The 18,296-nt window shown below is 40.8% G+C and overlaps 1 protein-coding gene across 8 annotated transcripts in view; it reads left to right on the top strand.

Moving 5' to 3' along the window:
* Positions 1-18,296, top strand: part of PIEZO2 (piezo type mechanosensitive ion channel component 2) — a 311,692-nt gene that overhangs the window by 283,056 nt on the left and 10,340 nt on the right. For 7 of the 8 annotated variants that reach the window (XM_064443019.1, XM_064443020.1, XM_064443017.1 and 4 more), the window contains 9 exons: positions 6,773-7,165; positions 8,508-8,766; positions 9,696-9,878; positions 10,297-10,549; positions 11,318-11,450; positions 11,887-12,034; positions 12,150-12,364; positions 14,478-14,636; positions 15,997-16,144. In XM_064443019.1, coding sequence (XP_064299089.1) covers positions 6,773-7,165; positions 8,508-8,766; positions 9,696-9,878; positions 10,297-10,549; positions 11,318-11,450; positions 11,887-12,034; positions 12,150-12,364; positions 14,478-14,636; positions 15,997-16,144 — 1,891 coding nt within the window. Of the gene's footprint in view, positions 1-4,511; positions 4,680-6,772; positions 7,166-8,507; positions 8,767-9,695; positions 9,879-10,296; positions 10,550-11,317; positions 11,451-11,886; positions 12,035-12,149; positions 12,365-14,477; positions 14,637-15,996; positions 16,145-18,296 lie in introns of all 8 variants that reach the window. The other variant, XM_064443024.1, reaches the window with a different exon arrangement.

Below are 18,296 nucleotides of genomic sequence, written 5' to 3'. Positions count from 1 at the left end.
GAATAACCACACATTTGTCATGCTGCTTTGAGCGTACTTACACATTTAAAATCTCTTTTCAAACACACAGAATTCAGTGATTCTGTGGAGCTGCTTTGCAACAGAAAAAGTTAATTCTTTCACATGTGTTACTGTCGTCTCCGTTTCCTCAGAAGATGTCACAGGACCTATCAACAAAGGAATAGCAAAGGCAGTCTTATGACTGATTTCTCTAATCTCAAACTCTCTTTCTGGTAATGAACAATTGAATATTCTTGCACTGGGAGTATTTACAAATAGTGCACATCTGCTATGATAATAATAATGACCTGTAATTAGAGGAAGCAAAAATGAGTCTGTTGATCGAATGATAATGCCATCTGTTTATTGGGGCACCCTCGCATGTCTCTTCCTGGGATTACAAACGTGCTTATGAGCTTTTTTAAAAATGTGAAGTGTTTTAATCGTCATGTGCGTTTATTGAGTGATTTTTTTTAATTGCCCAAACAAGAGAAGAGGGTATTTTACATTTCAAAGTAATGATTGCCAGTAAATGTAAAAGCAACTAATTAAAACTAAGGCATCCCTGTGATCATGGATCGAGGATTGCAATGGAAAAGTTGTGGGAAGGGGTAGAGGGTTTCTAACCAGCATTCTGGTTATGCTTCTTTGGTTGCCCTACACAAAATTCTGTAGTGTTCATTAGGGCCATGAGTAAGACGGGCATGTCTGGAAGTACACAGAACTGCAGAAGCACAGAAGCTATTGCATTATAATAATACCTACGCCTCATGACAGGAATTGCTGTAGGCATCTGGTCAGTGCTCTAAACGCTGGATTTCCAGAGAGAACAACGCTGCTGATCAGCTGGAGGAACTGTACTTGCAAAGTTCAGGGCTGACCCTTGTAAGTCTTATCGGTGGATGTTGTTACCATAGGTGAAGCTCTAAAAGGAGTTTTGCAGAGTATCCTTTGTGGGATTTTCTCTTTTAGTAGGGATGTAATTTATTCTCAGTCATTTTTCTATACAGTAGCTAGAGGTGTAATGAGGTATTCATAATGTAATTGATTTCTCTTTATGTAGAAATACTCTCATGTATCCTAAAGGCAAAGTGCAAAGTTCATGTGGGCCAGAAGGAGAAGAGACTGATTTGATCCTTAACAAGCTCTTTGAGGAGCACCACTAGAAGGGATTGGGAGCTAGCATGGCAGATCATTTGCTGCTCTTTGTTTCCATTTGACTGATGAACTGCTTATCAGGTTAAACAGCTTGTGAATTTCAGTAACATGGCTGGGAACTTATTAAAACCAGTTGGCTGCCTTTGTGGGACTTTGCCTACTACTATGAAATAGCAGCTAGACGCAGGTCCTAAGTCACATTTCAGGATACCCAAGGTTTTGTATCCAGTTCAGTTTGTATTAACTTTTCTTCATCACAAATAACATATTCAGTTCCCAACTCTACCTGTCTGCAGGCTTTTATAGGAGCTGCAGGTGGGAGCCCCTGACCCTCCTGTGAGAGTGAACATACCAGTGCAGTCAGGGTGTTTACAGACAACTCTTTTCATCTGTGCTTCCTTCACCAGATGGGAGAATAGGGCTTGAGGCAGAGAGTACTGGAGAAGTAAAATTTGCCTTGGGAGGCAGGAGAAAGGATGAAAGGAGGGTCCCAGTTTGTGGCTGGATCCGTGTCTGATTTAGGAGCGTAAATAATGGGAAATGTTTGGGAGCTTTGCTTGCAGGTGTGGGGGAGTGTATTAGTTCATAAAGGTAATGCCAGTCGGTAACTAGCCCAGGGACAGGAAAGAAACAGAAAAATTTGTAAGTCACCCCTTAAACTAATAACTTTCTGGGAAGGGTAAATTTGTTTAGCAAAAAGGAAGTAATAAAGTAAGAAATTTCCTGCTCATTGGAGATAAAAACATCTCTGCTATATATATCCCCATTTGAAATGGATACCCGATCAACTTTATATAAAATGCTTGAACTCGGGGCTTTTAATGAACATTCAATTTAAAATACCTAGTCCTTGAATGATTTCAGGAAGCTAATGCTTTTCAAGGTCTCCAAGGACACAAATTTGAAAAGTAACTCAGGAAGACATGCTTGGATTGAATTTATGTGATAGTCAATGACTGAGTCAACATAAGCTTTGCCAAGTCTAAATCTCTCCACTTTATTGGTGCTCCCCTTTCGTCAATGTTCAGAAGCATGTTCCTAAAGTACATAAAGAATATACAGACTGTGCTACAGGTGTCATCTCGTACACATCTCCTGACATTCAAGGGTACAGAGCAGCTGCTCAGTCGATAATTCTTCTAATGATTCATCCTTCATTTAAAATGGCTTTAAACCAAATTATTGTAGGGACTCAATCTGGGCAAATGTTTTTATCTATTGGGATTAATAGATGGCTTTCCTTTGATTTTTCTAGGATCCAGGTCAGAACCTGTTTTGGAGGGCAGCTGGCATATGTTTCTTCTATTGAAAATATATGAACGGGCATGTGCTACTTTGATTTCAACAGCTGCTCTGCTTAAGGCCCTTGGAAGGTTTCCCTTTGAACTATGTCTGCATTTAAAATGCTTCAACACCTTAGTAAGAGGTGTTGCTCTTGAAAAGAATAAACTCAGCCCTTGAGGCGTAAAATGACATGTGGATGACATTGTAGCACACAGACAGGTAATCTGCAAAAACGGATTGTCTACTGGTTGCCATCTCCCTGTATTTTAGCACCAAAACCTCACTGATAATACAATAACCTGGCTATACTCCGTAAGCGTATGTGCAAAGGGAAACCTCCTCACTCATGAGCCCCTGGAATCAGTAACACAGAGTTCCGACTGATTTCCATGCTGCGGAATCAGGCCTCTAGGATGGATCTCCTGTTCCTATAGGAAGCAGCTTTTGCTGCTTCATCAAAGCCCTGCCCATGCAGACAGCCCTCCAGGTTTTCTCTGGAGGATGCCCGTGTGTCTCTGCGCACACACAGAAGTAATGAAGTGGCTTATAAAGCGTCTTGGCCAAATGAACTGGCAGGACAGAGGTGCCCCTACCATTAATACTGGTTTTAAGGAAAGTATTTCACAATGCCTTTGGCATCTTGGTGATACTTTTCTTCCATTCAAAGACCAAAGTATACTTTTAGCCTCAGCCCATTCTGTCAAAAAAGACCATCAGGGAGTGTAGGCCTAAGAATAACTCCTTCTTCACTCCACATATTTTGCTGTTTTCCTCCCTGTTCCCCTGAAAGCAAAAATTGCAAACTGTCACTTCATGCCAGCAGATTTTTTTCCCTCACTTGAAGCTAGCAAGACCAAAGTAACACAGAAAACGCCACTGCGCTTCCTTTCTGACCTCTTTCCCAATTCTCTGTGCCCCTGGACAAACATAATGCTTGCCAAGGAAGCAAATCCCCTGCTGCTGCTGCTCAGGTATAACACAGATGGACTCAAAAGAAGAAAAGTAGAGTGTAAATCCTGCATTTTGGGGTCCTTTCGTCTCTCATTCTATCTGAGACACTCAGGCAGGTCACTGCATGTGTTAAAGCACCAGATCCCTCAACTTATTTCATAGACATCTGTGTTTTTCAAAGATTTTTACAGGAGAAATAATTCTTTTACCTACCATATGTCATTAATGTATTTGCTTCTTTCCTGTTGCTATGTTATATGCTTGTATTTAATTATGTACTTTCTTTCTCATAACTCATCCAGTTCTTCTTTTTTCCAGTAACACATAAATGCTGAATGTGTGGTGTATGTCTCTGGTGTCCTGTTGTATTTGATAAGTGAAAGGAGATAAGGGTTTATTATATCTGTTCTTTCTTTCAAGATGTGTATGTTACCAATTTTGAAATAGTTTTTAAGCTTTGATTGAAATAAGTGAAATCTTCTGGAAAGAATCATCACAGCTTACTACTAAATATCAAAATAAAAGCCATCCCATGCAGAGCAGGTTATATTTGGCATGCATCTACTGGCTAAGTAACATATCCGATTTGGCTCTTTGGTTCGGAAAGAGGATTAGCCAATGTCTGACAGCTATTTTTCTATTTGTGGAATATGAGCTTATTCACTTTTAAGGACTCTTTTAGGAAATTGGCTTGTACCTGTGTAAAAAGGTTCAGTACAGTATATCATTAATAAAATAGAATTTGTACAGAGGAGGTCACTTCCCAAAACATTTTTGTGGAATTTGGAAATTTCAGGGGGAAACAAAAAGAAAACCTCCTCACATATGTAAGTTGGTGCCCCTTGAAATCATGTAGAGCATTGTGTTGGTTTCATATCTCTTTGAATAGTGAGTAGACGGTTGTTAGCCTTCTATAGCCCCTATATGAATATTACCATGAGTAATCTGCGTAGAAATGTGCTTACATGGTGATTCTAAACAAATCCTTATCTTCTCTCTGAATCTTTTTTCTCTGTGTCGGTGTTTTGCTGCATGGCGAGCATATCTGTTTACTGAACCATGTGTATAGTGGTGTCATTTGTATTTAACACTGTCTTTGTAACTGTTTGCGCTGCTAGCTGCTACACTGAAGCAACCATGCTGTTCTCAAGGCAGTCAACCCTTGATGATTTAGATGGACCAGACACTGTTCCTAAAACAAGTGAGCGCGCTCGACCTAGGCTTCGTAAAATGCAGAGCATGGATATGTCCTCCTCATCAGCTGACAGTGGCAGTATAGTGTCAAGGTGCTTAACTCATGCATGCTTTGTTCACTCATTTACCCATACCATTTTACTTACTGCAGTGTACATAAATTTGCATTTGCAGATATGTGGTGTACAGAGTGGTTTGCATGGTTAATGGAAGCTTTACTCCCTTTTGTGTTGTGGCACGATTCTGAGGTTCAAAGTCAGGCTCATAATCTAGGACTCATTTGCTATTTCACTTTTTATTCTGTTTTTTTGTTTAGTTTTTCATCCTTAATTCATGTATTTTTAAAAGTTGTTCCATTACATTACACTGGTTGTCTAAAACTAGGCTAAAGTCTGTACTTATTCAGCGAAAAAGAGTCTGATTTTCAGAGTTACCGAGCTGATGGTTGTTCTTATTAAAACTGGAAGCTGAAAGTGAATTTTCTCAGCTAATCAGTGATCCTAAATATGAACTTAGATGTCTAATTTTAGAAACTAAGATAGGCAAATCCTGGCCCTGGTCTTCCAATTTCTAGTTTTCCCCACATAGGAAAGATTGCTAAATATGTTTTGATTATCTTACCATTGACTTACAGTCTGTGAGGTGTTGGAATTAAGAAAGGCAAAATAGCTATAAAAGATAGTGAATAATATTAATATCCAGTGCACGAGAGAAGTGTTCAGAGCCATTCAATAACTTTTTAGCAGGTAAAAACCAGGGTTTTATATTACATTGGGAAACAGTGTTTCAACTATTATTATAAATATTGTAAATATGAAATGTTATGGCGTATTAGATAATTCTTTTTCATCCTTTAAAGTGTTTTACAAATTTTTGCTATCCGATCAGTTTTAAAATTGTGGGATTTTATGGTTTTGTGCATTTTAACCAGGATGAGTGCTACTGTGAATCATCAAAACACACATCCTAATGATAGTGATCCACGTTCTAATTAAAAGTCTGCTAGAAATAAAGTGATCTAACAAAGCTACAATAAGCTTGGAAGCAGTATAAAAGAAAAAGAGATGGAACTTATTTTTTAATTTTGGCAGGAGGTGGTAGTGCCAGCTGGCTTGCCAGTGCCAGTTTTCTTTAAAAAGTTATGCTTCGGGTGAAAGCATGGCCCCATTCATTTCATAGGAGCTGTGTGAAATCTGTTTTTGTCTCTGTTGAGATACAAGAACATGCAGCCAACAAAAGACAGTGAGTTGATGCCTATTGTCTAACCTATGGAGAAGGACTGGAATGGAGACTAAAAAGAGAAAGAGTGATGTTCGAGGGGAGAGGCAAAAAAATACTTGTGAGGGATGAAAAGGGTGAAAGCAAAGCCAAGAAAATATTTTAAAAATTATGGTGTCCAGATTCCCATCTGGAGTCATCAAGCTGCATGAATTTACATCAGCTGAGACTGTTGCAGAGCACAGAGCATTAAGAGGGAAAGTGATTATGGACATGCAAAGCCAAGAATAAGCAAGGTGAACAAGCAGAAAACTGAACAGAGTGAGTAAGAACAGTTGAAAAAGAAAACAGACACATATGAAAGAAAAGCAGGCAGGTAAGGTAAAAATGAAGACTGTATTGAAGAACATAGGGCAATCTAAAGGTAAGCAAAATACCCTGTTACTTGAGCAGTTTTGTAATCTGGATTGTATTTCTCCATGTTAGCAACTTACTTGTTCTTTTATTTGTAATCAGAATTGATGTGCATGTTCAGCTCATGTTCCACTTGTACAACAGTACCCGTATGGTGGTTGTTAAAAGCACCATGCTTAGAAGGAACCCTATGACTGCCTGTCATTGACCACGGAGCATGCTTTAAATAGATGTAATAGCAAGTCCTGATTCTGGTCATAAAGTGAACTACTTTCAGAAAGTTAGTGTAGTTTCTATTGATGATGGTATTAATTTGCCCTTTGCTGGTGTGAAAAGATAGTGAATCACTGTGAGTTCACTGGGATGGACCCAGACGTTCTATCTGAGTAAGAGGAGATCATGGTGATGTATTTTCTACCAGATTTTATGAACTTTGAAGGCCTGGGAATGCAATGGGGTTGCTCAGCTGTCTCCATAAAGGTACAACTAACAATATTTGCTTGGTGGTGAGCCTTGTAAGCCTCAACTCTCTCTCTTCGTCCACCCCCAACAGTGAACCTACACAGGTCACCATGCTCTATTCTCGTCAGGGGACAACAGAAACCATCGAGGAGGTAGAAGGGGAGCATGAAGAGGAAGGAGCTCATTCTGCACCAAGGCCGGAGGAAGAGGAGGTGGAGGATTATAGCCTGGGTTCAGAAGGAGCTGCTTATACTCCCGATACTGATGTGCCATTGTACTCCACTGTGGATAGCAATGCAGAAGCTCCACCTTCCTATAGCAAAGCTGTCAGCTTTGAACACCTTCCCTTTAGCTCCTCAGATGACTCAGCTGGTAAGAGCCTCATGATGGTGAGCCCAGACGACAGTCGGACAGACAAACTTAATGATACGATTCTCCCTCCATTGACGCACGAGCTAACGGCTAGTGAGCTGCTTCTGAACAAGTAAGGACCTTCATCAGGGAAAAACTGTTGGTCCCAGACTGTGAAGTTTTGTCATTACTTTGTTTTATTTGTCTCAGAACTAGCCTACAGTTTCTGATACAGACCTTGCACTAAGTTTAAGGGAAGAATCTAATTTCCTGTGTAGTTGTTCTAATTACAGATTTCTAAAATTATTCAAATTCGTGTTGGAAAGAATCTCCACTTTCTCCCCAGATACCATAGCTAATTGTTCCAGTCAGCATTGGATTTCTGTGCTGCAATTGTCATGGGGTCAAGGGCTTTTCTAAATATTCCTTGTGGAGAGGGCTTCTATTCTCCATGCAGCTGCGATTTCAAACAAGTTTCCTCCAGGGCTATCTGGGAAAATGTTTCTCCTTTAATTATTTTGGATTACTACAAGAGAAAGTCTGGCCTTTGGCCGAGCTTTTGTTTAAGCCAGTAGGATCTAGAGAGACCACCTTGCTAAGTACTTCCGTAAGGGACAGGATGCTCGCCTCTTTTGCCCTTCAGACACTGTGATCAGTAGCACAAGCAGCACTGAGGTGGGGATGGTGCTGCTGCTCTTCTTCCACTGTTTTCTGGCCTGACTCAGCTAGGGGAGAGCTTCTCTGAATGCAAGGACAAAATCTTAAACCACAGAAATGCCTTTCAGCCTGACTGCATCTGGAGAGAGGGAGGCGGTGTAGATCTGTCTTTGTAGATACAGTGTCTTTTCTTCTTGTTTTCCATAGTCGTTTTTGCTTTTCAGTGAGACCTCTTCTCAGGCCAGGGCACTCTTTATGAAAAGCAAAGAGAATTGTGAATGTATGTGACAGTCATATGATTTCTTGCTTCCTTTTGTGTTTATTTGAGTTAGGTGAAGGGGAGAAGTTTGGACACGTCTAATGCTCACGGGCATTTATTATGTTCTAACCTTATGTCCCAGGACTATGCATAACATATATCTCCTGATGGACCTCTGGAGTTTCTTCAAAAACCCTTCCATGCTGATAACTCAGATATAAAGCCAGACAGGGCCACACCAGCATGGTGTGTTTTATGTGAGATATGTTGGCTGGGCAACTGTAGGAAAGCAGTGCTTGTAGAAGTTCTTGGGCCAGGCTGACTCTCTGGGTAAATTAAAACACAATGGAACAGTGCTTCTGGTTATTTTGCCTGAAATTCTTGCTCTCTGAGCTTAGAATCAGGCTATTTGATTATAATCCCAAATCCCATCTTTTTTTTCCCATTGAACCCAGCAGCAGAATTTTACACTTCTTCAAAAGGAAAAATAGTAGCAATTTAAAAAACATCTCCTGTGAAATTAATTTTCGTTTCATTCATGGTACTCTGCTCCTCACAGGATGTTTCATGATGACGAGCTGGAGGAGTCAGAGAAGTTCTATGTTGGTCAGCCTCGAGTCTTGCTTCTTATTTATGCCCTGTACAATACACTGGTGGCCCGGTCAGAAATGGTGTGCTATTTTGTGATCATCCTTAACCACATGATCTCTGCCTCCATGATAACCCTGGTGCTTCCCATCCTTATATTCCTTTGGGCCATGCTGTCTGTCCCTCGGCCAAGCAAACGTTTCTGGATGACAGCCATTGTCTACACTGAGGTATGTTGCTGTTTTTGCAACTCCATGTCTAACACAGAAAAGTTAAGTTGTAAGCTTTGCATGGTCTCTTTTTTGTTTCTGATGTCTAGGATCAGGGGCTTTTGGACCTTCATATTAATAAATATTTGCTAAAGTCCTCAGCAATTTCTGTGGTATGAAAAGGTCTTGTTTGTGTTTTTCTTCACTGCAATGAGCAATATCCTTCCTGGCATGTAAAGCAGTTATCACAAGAACAGACCATTTGCAACAAGCTACTATATAATTGGTAATCAAAAGACAGTATACACTGCTTGTGGTATCTCAAGTAGCACTGAGCATCATCTGTTGGTAAATGCTGACTGACTTTATTACTGAGGAAATGTGAACCGTTGTTCCTCTGTAGCAATGAATATGCTTGTATAAACAAGCATAATTTCCTCTAATGAGGAAAGGCTGAGAGACCTGGGATTGTTTGGCCCGGAGAAGACTGAGGCAGGTCTTATCAATGCTTATAAATATCTGAAGGGTGGGTGCCAAAAGGATGGGGCCAGACTCTTTTCGGTGGTGCTCAACGACAGGACAAGGGGCAATGGGCACAAGCTGGAACACAGGAAGTTCCACCTCAATATGAGAAAAAACCTCTTTCCTGTGAGGGTGCCAGAGCAGTGGCACAGGCTGCCCAGGGAGGCTGGGGAGTCTCCTTCCGTGGAGACATTCAAAACCCACCTGGACACGTTCCTGTGTCCCCTGCTCTGGGTGTGCCTGCTCAAGCAGGGGGGTTGGACAAGATGATCTCCAGAGGCCCCTTCCAACCCCTACCATTCTGTGATTCTGTGATTATCCTCTCATAATACTGATAAAGTAGTCATATTTCTCTCCTCCCAATCTCATGAGGCTACTATATCTGTCATGCTTATTAAACACCCCAAGTGTGTTGTTTTTCTGAACAGGTGGCCATTGTCATCAAGTACTTCTTCCAGTTTGGCTTCTTTCCATGGAATAAATATGTGGATTACACAAAAGATAAACCTTACCATCCACCCAATATTATTGGCATTGAGAAGAAAGAGGGTTACGTGCACTATGATCTTGTTCAGCTCCTTGCTTTATTCTTCCACAGGTCTATTTTAAAGGTAATCTTAGTTCATGTAGTGTATTATTTTATATTTAATTTTTACTGTTTTAGTAAATTGTGATATAGGAAAGTCAGTCATTTGCATATTAAGAAAAATTTCTTTACTGAAAGGGTTATCAAGCACTGGAACAGGCTGCCCACAGGAGTGCTTGAGTCACCTGGAGGTATTTAAAAGATATGTAGATGTGGCAGTTAGGGACACAGTTTAGTGGTGGACTTGGCAGTGTCAGGTTTACAGTTGGACTTGATGATCTTAAAGGTCTTTTCCAACCTAAGTGATTTTATGATTCTGTGATAACCCAACACAATTAATTTGTCTTTCCCCTTGTGAACACATGACTGAGCTAGCAATGCCTGTGATAAATACTGTGACAGAAATGTGAGGTTGAAATGCTTTCTTCTTCTTTTCCCACTAGTGCCATGGGTTATGGGATGAAGATGAGAAAGGGGACAGCTCCAGTAGCAAAGAGGATACTGATGATGAGCTCTCTCTGACAGGAGGCAGAAGAGACTCTTCTGCCTCTTTGAAGTCTGTCAATCTTGCAGCATCGGTGGAGTCCATCCATGTCCACTTCCCTGAGCAGCAGACCGCCATCAGGAGGAAAAGCTCTAGCAGTGTATCACAGCTTTCGCACAGGTCCAGCTTCTCCTCACACAGATCCAAGAGAGGTAAATGCCATGGCATTTCTGGGATTTGAAAAGCAAACATTCATCATTTCCCATAGGATCATCCAGCTGCAACCTTGCGCCAGTTGCTGTGAAGATCCTAGAGGCTACTGAATGCTGCTGCTCCTCAGTGCGGAAATAGGATATGAACCAAAGTATCTTCATGTTTGAAAACACTCCAAGCCTTTTTAAAGTTCAAATGGAGAGCTATACTTTGTGATTCACTATGTTTTTAAAATGACATTATCCGAAAGCTGGGAAAGGAATGCTCAGTGTGGCCCAGATCCAGAATTTCTGGTTCAGCATACTGACCAGCTAGAAAGAATGCAAAGCATATGCATTTTTCATATCCACTTTTGATGATACTTGAAGTGAGAAGTTGTTTTGATTAGGTATTTTGAAACATTACCTATCCTATCTTGTAAAAAGGACAGGCTTACTCTAGCCTGAATGTATATATTACCAATTGAGACGGCTGAGTCAGATTGATTAAATACTTGCCTTTATCACTAATCTTCTCTTTTTATAGTTACTAGAATAGTATTAATAATCTTATTAATGATATATATTAATCAAGTGATTAAACCTTTACTGGATGGTCTCAAGATTTTATCATACTGGGAAAAAAGCATAAGAATTCATTTCAAAGCTTCTTTCAAATGTGGGATTCGTATATGGGATGGAAGTCTCAAGATGTATTACTTTCCAGTTTTTTTTATTCAAACTTTGATTTTGAATTAGCTTCTCTTCCCCTCCCTTTTCTTTTTTCAGGAAGTACCAGTACACGAAACAGCAGTCAGAAAGGAAGCAGTGTGTTAAGCATCAAGCAAAAATCTAGAAAAGAGCTTCTTATGGAAAAGTTTCGAGAACAAATGATCAAAGCCAAGGCCTTTACAATTAAAAAGTGAGCAATGTGGGAGTTGTGTGGGTTTGGGGGAGGTTCCAAACAGTAAAGCAGTAAAACAATATTTTAAAGAGAGCAGGTTACCACTTCTGTTAATTCAAGGGGATGAGTGGGTACATTTACAGTTCGTTGTATGCGGATACTTTCACTCTAAGTCCCACCAGTTGAACATCAGACAAATCAGCAGTTGTTCAAATAGCATCTGCCTAATAAAAAAATATCCTGTGTGAACTTGGTATATTTCTACTGAACAAATGCTAATACCATGGTTTAGAAGCAATCAGAACAAGGTACTGGTGTCTGTGAAGCCCTGTGAAGGCTGTCAGAGTAGATCTTAGATATCATTAGAAGCATTAATCATATCCCACCCAGCCATTCGTTTCTTCAGTGCAAGTTACAGTGTGGTTGAATCACATTGCCGTCTATGTTGTTTTAGGACTCTCCAGGTGTATGTGCCCATCAGACAGTTTTTCTACAATCTTATTCATCCAGACTACAGTGCAGTGACTGACGTGTATGTGCTGATGTTCCTCGCAGATACAGTGGACTTCATCATCATTGTGTTTGGATTTTGGGCTTTTGGGGTATGTCACAGGGGCATCTCTCTCTAAATCCTTGATAGGATTTACATGCTGTAGGTACTAAATATCATGTGAGTGTTCTCCTTCCTTGACCACTCTGTTATGTTTTCCTTTTCAGAAACACTCTGCAGCAGCAGATATCACCTCTTCATTATCAGAGGATCAGGTCCCAGAGGCATTTTTGGTGATGGTGCTCATTCAGTTTGGTACCATGGTGGTAGATCGAGCACTGTACCTCAAAAAGACTGTAATGGGAAAGGTCATCTTCCAGGTCATCCTTGTTTTTGGAATACATTTCTGGATGTTCTTTATCTTGCCTGGAGTGACAGAAAGGTATAACCCTTATAATCAGACAATATGGGTTGAATACTGATGCTCTACCAAGTTGTTTGTATTTAAATTTGAGATGGTTATAGCTAAGCTTTGGAATCAAGAACAGGTTTCTTCTTGGTCTCATTTCTAAGCAGAATGTTGGAGTGGCTTTCCACAGCAATAACTGTGGAAAACAAAGGTTTGAGAAATAATTAATTATATAACTGCGTGCGGATTTTGACCTCAATTTAGGTCAAAATCCAAGCAGGTGAAAGAGAACTTGCCTGTAATTGAGTGATTAGAGCCCTCACCTGAGGCAATGTTGGCCTCTTATTCAGTTCCCTACTCCTAAGCATGCTGCACGCTGGTTTAGAAGAGTGAGTAGAAAATGTCTCTCTCAGAGTAACTTATAATTTAGCACTGTCCTGGAATGTGTGAACCATGGATTTAAATCTCCTTAGACTGAAGAATGCCTAAAAACTGTGTCTTTTCTGAAGAGCAAAAGTTCTCCCCCAGTCCTGCCACATGGCTCTGGAAGCGATGTGGACGTGGTCACCTGCTCTGTGAAATCCTGTATTACATGCCTGGTCAGATTCACCCCCAAATCTATTATTTCTCATTGCATGGCTCAAGGCAGCTATCATCTCAGTCTACGCTGCAGAGGTGTTAAGGTTCCCTCTCTAGTGCTTGGCTAACTCCCCTTTTACTTAGGACTTTAAATAGCCTTGAAGTATTTACCTCACTCCATTGACTATACAGGGAAATTGAGTATGTCACCTGGGCACATTAATCATCATTAACATTCAAGTTATTTTACATGAAAAAACAGAATAGGTGTATAGTGCAAAGAAAGACAGAAAGGTCTCACTTCCTCTCAAAAACAAATGTTTTATTTCTCCTCAGTGCAGCAGTAACTGTGCTCCAACTTGAAAAAATGGATTTTTCAAGTGGATCTCTTATCTACTGTGCATTGAGAATTGACATGAAACTTTGGGCTTGATTTGGTCACTTGAAAGGCAATAAAATAATTTTGTCTTTTTCTGTGCTTTTATGAAATTTATGTCAAGTTGTTACTCTCAAATCTGCATCTGAAACCTGTATTCCTTCTAAGTCAGGCTGATTCTTAGAAGCCCCTGCAAATTTCTTAATGAAGATAGTTTTGTGGGATGTAATCAAAAATTTTGGATCACATCTGACTCACAAATCCTGTCCATCGCATCCATCTCCCACAGTTCCACCATGCTATTGAACTGCAGTCAGAAGTGGCACAAGTTGACCAAGATGGTCAGGGGGATGGAACACAGGACATGTAAGGAGAGGTTGAGGGAACAGGGTTAGTTCAGTCTGGAGAAATGAAAGTGAAGAGCTGTCTTCAGCTACCTATTAAGAAGACATTGAGAAGGACCTAAGCTCTTTTCAGATAGGACAAGAGGCCACAAGTTGGAAAAAATTGAAATTCCAGTTAGATAGGATGAAAAATCTTTTCACTGTGATGGCAGTCGAAAGCTGGAGCGTGTTGCCCAGATAGGTTGTGGGACCTCCATCTTCAGAGATATTCAAAACTCAGCTGGACAGGTCCCTGAACAACTTGGTGTAATTAGACCTGATTCAAGGAGGGGAGGGTGAAAAAGATAGTCTTCAGAGGTCACTCCATCTTAAATTCCTATATGAGTTCATGACCTTGGAGGTGCCGCCATGAACACAAATTGCCATTAAAGCTGTCTAGATTCAGTCCAGACATCAGCCCTCTGAAAAGCCAATAAAAGAAGTGTCTACCCAGGGCTCACAGAGGGATGTGCCATCGTGGGGACTGGGGGCAGACTGGCCTGTTTTGGGCAGCCAGACACCTCTAGCATCTGGAGGGAGAGCACACTTCCCCAGAGCCCTGACTCTGGGAAGCCTATTCCCAGTCTCTCCCCTGTGACCCCGAGGTGACAACAGATGCTGTTTATAGACTTTCTCATCCAGTGTCTTTCAAATACTGTTTTAACCCTGCAGTGGGGTCAGAAAGCAAGGGCTTTTCACAGGATCTCCGGAAAAGGAAAATGCCAGGAACACAAAACATTTCAAGCTAATTTGGTCATACACAGACACAAAGCTCATAGTTGTCCTTTATCTGTCTTTTCCATTACAGGAAATTTAGCCAGAACACAGTTGCCCAGCTCTGGTATTTTGTGAAATGTGTTTATTTTGGCTTATCAGCATATCAGATACGCTGCGGATATCCAACTCGTGTTCTTGGCAACTTCCTCACCAAAAGTTATAACTATGTCAACCTGTTCTTATTTCAAGGGTAAGTCTAGACCTACTGCCTTCCTCCTTTCTTTTGTGAAATGAAGATCTGTTATCACAAGGTACTGGGGTTATTCATGGCTTCTCTTCACAGGCTGCTGGAAATGAGACAGTAAATTTTGCACAGCACACTCTGTATATGCCATGTGTCCCCTGTAGTCCACAAAAAAATGAATTTCAGGAGTGCAAATTTCAGAAAAATCAGTCTCCCACTCTAAAACCAGAAACCCAACATACCAGTCAGCCATTCAGGCCCCTATGGAAGAGACATTTTTAACACTTCTAAGAAATCACCTCTGTAAACAGAGATAGGGGCTACACGTTGTGCTAGAAAACAGGTAATGTTATGTGTTCTGCAGTCCTAAAAAGTAGTAAAGCATCAAATCCCAAAGGGATATTTGGAGCAGGCCTACAGGCTCTACCTCAGCAGGTGAGAAGAATAAAGTGAAAGACAATACACATGAGAAGTAAGAGCTATGCATCAAAAATGTTTCCTTGTCATATCTTTTGAGAAGTGCTGCACATTTGAAACTCTTCAGGAGTGTTTCAGGGAGTAACAGGCACAGCGTCACCCCAGAGGGAAAGGTGGCGTTAAAGAGGCATACCCCACCCCCCGCTTGTGCTGTTACCAGGATGTTGTGATTAAGCCAGTTCAAAGCATATACATATTTCACGGAAAAGCTGGAATAATTTCAGCCTTTTCCCAATATTTTCAGTATGGGCTTGTTGCATTCCCGTAGGAAAAGTTACAGAAGAAAGCTTTCTTCACATGAAATAGTCTTTGTGACCTGGCCGAGCAGAAAAGTGTGGGACTAGTAAAGGGAACGATGCACTTCGAACAGCTGCTATATGCATGTTGGTTCCCTGTTAGCCCACCTTCTTCTTTTGCTTAATCCTGAGTCATACCGCCCAATTCCATGTGCAGCTGAGGACTGCCCTCCTACTGCAGAGAAGCCGTGCACCACTTGGAGCAAGGAGGTGTAAAACAAATTCCCTCCATCTTGTGGAAAGGATGTTCCTCTACTCTACTCCCAGGTCAGAGGAATTTGGGGATACAAGAAAGTCTCTCTTGTACCATTCTATCAGTGGCTCAATCACAATTACTGGGAATAATGATGCAAAAGTGTGTTTATGGCCTGACAAGGAGATCTAGAGAAACATGAGCTGTGGAGAAAGGTACCACCCCCAAAACGTCAGCACTAGTCATCCAATCTTAGGATATGATTGTGTTTTCAAAATCTCCCATTAAACTGTCTTTTAGCATTGGCTTAATTCTCCCTCTTGTCATATATACACTTACTGTGCTCGCTTAATGCGATTCCCCCATTTCTGACAAGTTATCTGCTGTGGTCTCCCTTCAGGTTCCGCCTGGTTCCATTTTTGACTGAGCTGAGAGCAGTAATGGACTGGGTTTGGACTGATACCACTCTCAGTCTTTCCAGCTGGATCTGTGTTGAAGATATCTATGCTCATATATTCATCCTGAAGTGTTGGCGAGAGTCAGAAAAAGTAAGGAAGCCCTATATGAGTGATCCAGGCCTCCTCTCCCCCATGCAGAAATGAAGAGAAATAATCATGAGTCCCTAAATAATTGCAAAATCCACCATAAAGGCAGTTTGTTAGAAGATACACCTGGCGTTTATGTTCAGAAATATTCAGGCTATTGGGTACTTTATGTTAGTTGGCAGTCACCGCAAGAGAAATTTCAAATGGCTTCTCTTTTGTACCTAGCTGATTTTTCCACCATTAACATGAACTCCACAAGGATGTGCCTGCTAGCTTAATTGCATGCCTGAGTTTCAAGGCTGGGGTTGAAAGTCCTGGTATTCACACAGGCTCATTCTGTTCATAACAACTAAATGAGTAACCCGCAGTAGCAGGGAAACTGTAGCTGAAGAGAAAGGTCGGTAGAAGGAAGAGCTTGTGCCTCCATGGTGTAGGTCCCAGGGACACCTGGGTCACATAACCACAGAGGGAACTCGGCTGGCTCCTTTATCTCGGGAGAGTCCCTGCACATCCAGAAGTGAACTGTAGGCCAGAGAAACCCACCATTTTTCTGACTGACATTTCAGCCTCTTTAAATCATTTAAGCTTCAGTTCAGATGAAACTTGCAAATTCTGGATTCCTTATAACCGCTATAAAGATTGCAACCATATGCTTGCTTATTTTGCCAATTTGAAAAAGAAATTAAGCATTCTTTTAAGAGTGACCCAACCAGTCAGAAATTGTACATCTGCGATGAAACGGCTGTATTTTTAAGTGTTACTGACGTACTTCTACTTTTATTGTAATCCTTTCTCTTAATGGCAGTTACTTTCCAAGTATGTCACTTAGATTAACTCAGATATGAAGTGCACACAAATCTTGTATATAGGCTTTTTCTGTATGACTTCCATTTCCACCATGGATGGGGTGTCATCAGAGGCTTTAGGAGCCAGAGAAATAATACCCAGTTCTACTTTGACTGTCCATCTCACTGCATTTTTTTTACGCTACAACAGGATCACTCTGCATTATATGTAGCATAGATCTGACATGGGAAGACTTCCATGTCCACAAGCTAGCATGTGTGCGCTAATGCCGTGTAGCAAAATAACTACCCATGACTTTATGGGTGTTGTTCAAGGTACTTTGATTCTCTGTCTCTCTCTCACATTGAGTGGTATGCCTAACTACTTTGACTGCTAGAGGCGCTCTGAGCTGTTCTGTAACATCGTTAAAGGTGCCTGAACTAATCTCATACAGACAAATAATATACCCTGGTGATCTTGATATGATATTTTAATGAAAACAGCATTCTGTAGTGCAAGACAAATGACTGCTTTTGAAAAGTAACTAATTTGTTTTAAATATAGCATTGTATTACAAATTTAATATTCTCCTAGGGCTTTATGGATTCATGTTGTAAAGCAAGAACAATTTCCTGAAAGCCAGATTCCTGGCATGTGTTTGAGGTGCAGTGCAATACAATGCATCTTTATTTTTCATATGCAGTATGCAGTGCATGAAAGACAGGATCCTAAAACACTGTGCGGAGTTAAATCCTGTCAGAGAATACACCTAAATAAATTCCAGTGATGGTAAGGCATTTTACAGGATGGTGAAGCTATTAAAATTAAAGTTTTTAATCATGAGGCTAATGGCAGAGGGCAGAAATTATGGACAAGGCAGAGCAGACATGCCGTGTGATCTGCTTTGAAAAGGGAAAGGTAAAAGCAAAGTCACTTTTGGTCTTAGAAGCTAAGAAAGGGAGGGGCATTACATCAACAGTGTCAAGACTTTAGGAACAGCAACAAAACCTTAAACATTATTTAAATGCAGTTGGTGTGGGATTCACTAGAAAAAGATTGGATCAAGCCTGTGAACAACTCGTAGAAATACTGTATGTGAGGTGTGAAATGAATGTGGAGGTAGTGCAATATCAGACAATCCTACTGACAGTGCGTGTCAGCTGCTGGCAAACAATTTTTTTTTCTCCTCTGAAATACAGTTTGCAGCATTTTAAGCTCTATGAGAGGAATTCTGCCTTAAGGAGCTTTGAGATAAAACTTTTTGGAAGGACAAATACAAGAAAGTGGGTCACTCCCAATATCGGTTTTTTGAACAAATAGTTGTATCGTTGTTGCTGCTATTATTTTATGTTTGAGTCCTGGGAGTTTA

This window comes from Phalacrocorax carbo, chromosome 2 (genome assembly GCF_963921805.1).
Source record: "Phalacrocorax carbo chromosome 2, bPhaCar2.1, whole genome shotgun sequence".
NCBI lineage: Eukaryota > Metazoa > Chordata > Aves > Suliformes > Phalacrocoracidae > Phalacrocorax > Phalacrocorax carbo.
The sequence above is the reverse complement of the archived record's forward strand: the minus strand, read 5'-3'. Positions and strand labels throughout refer to the sequence as shown.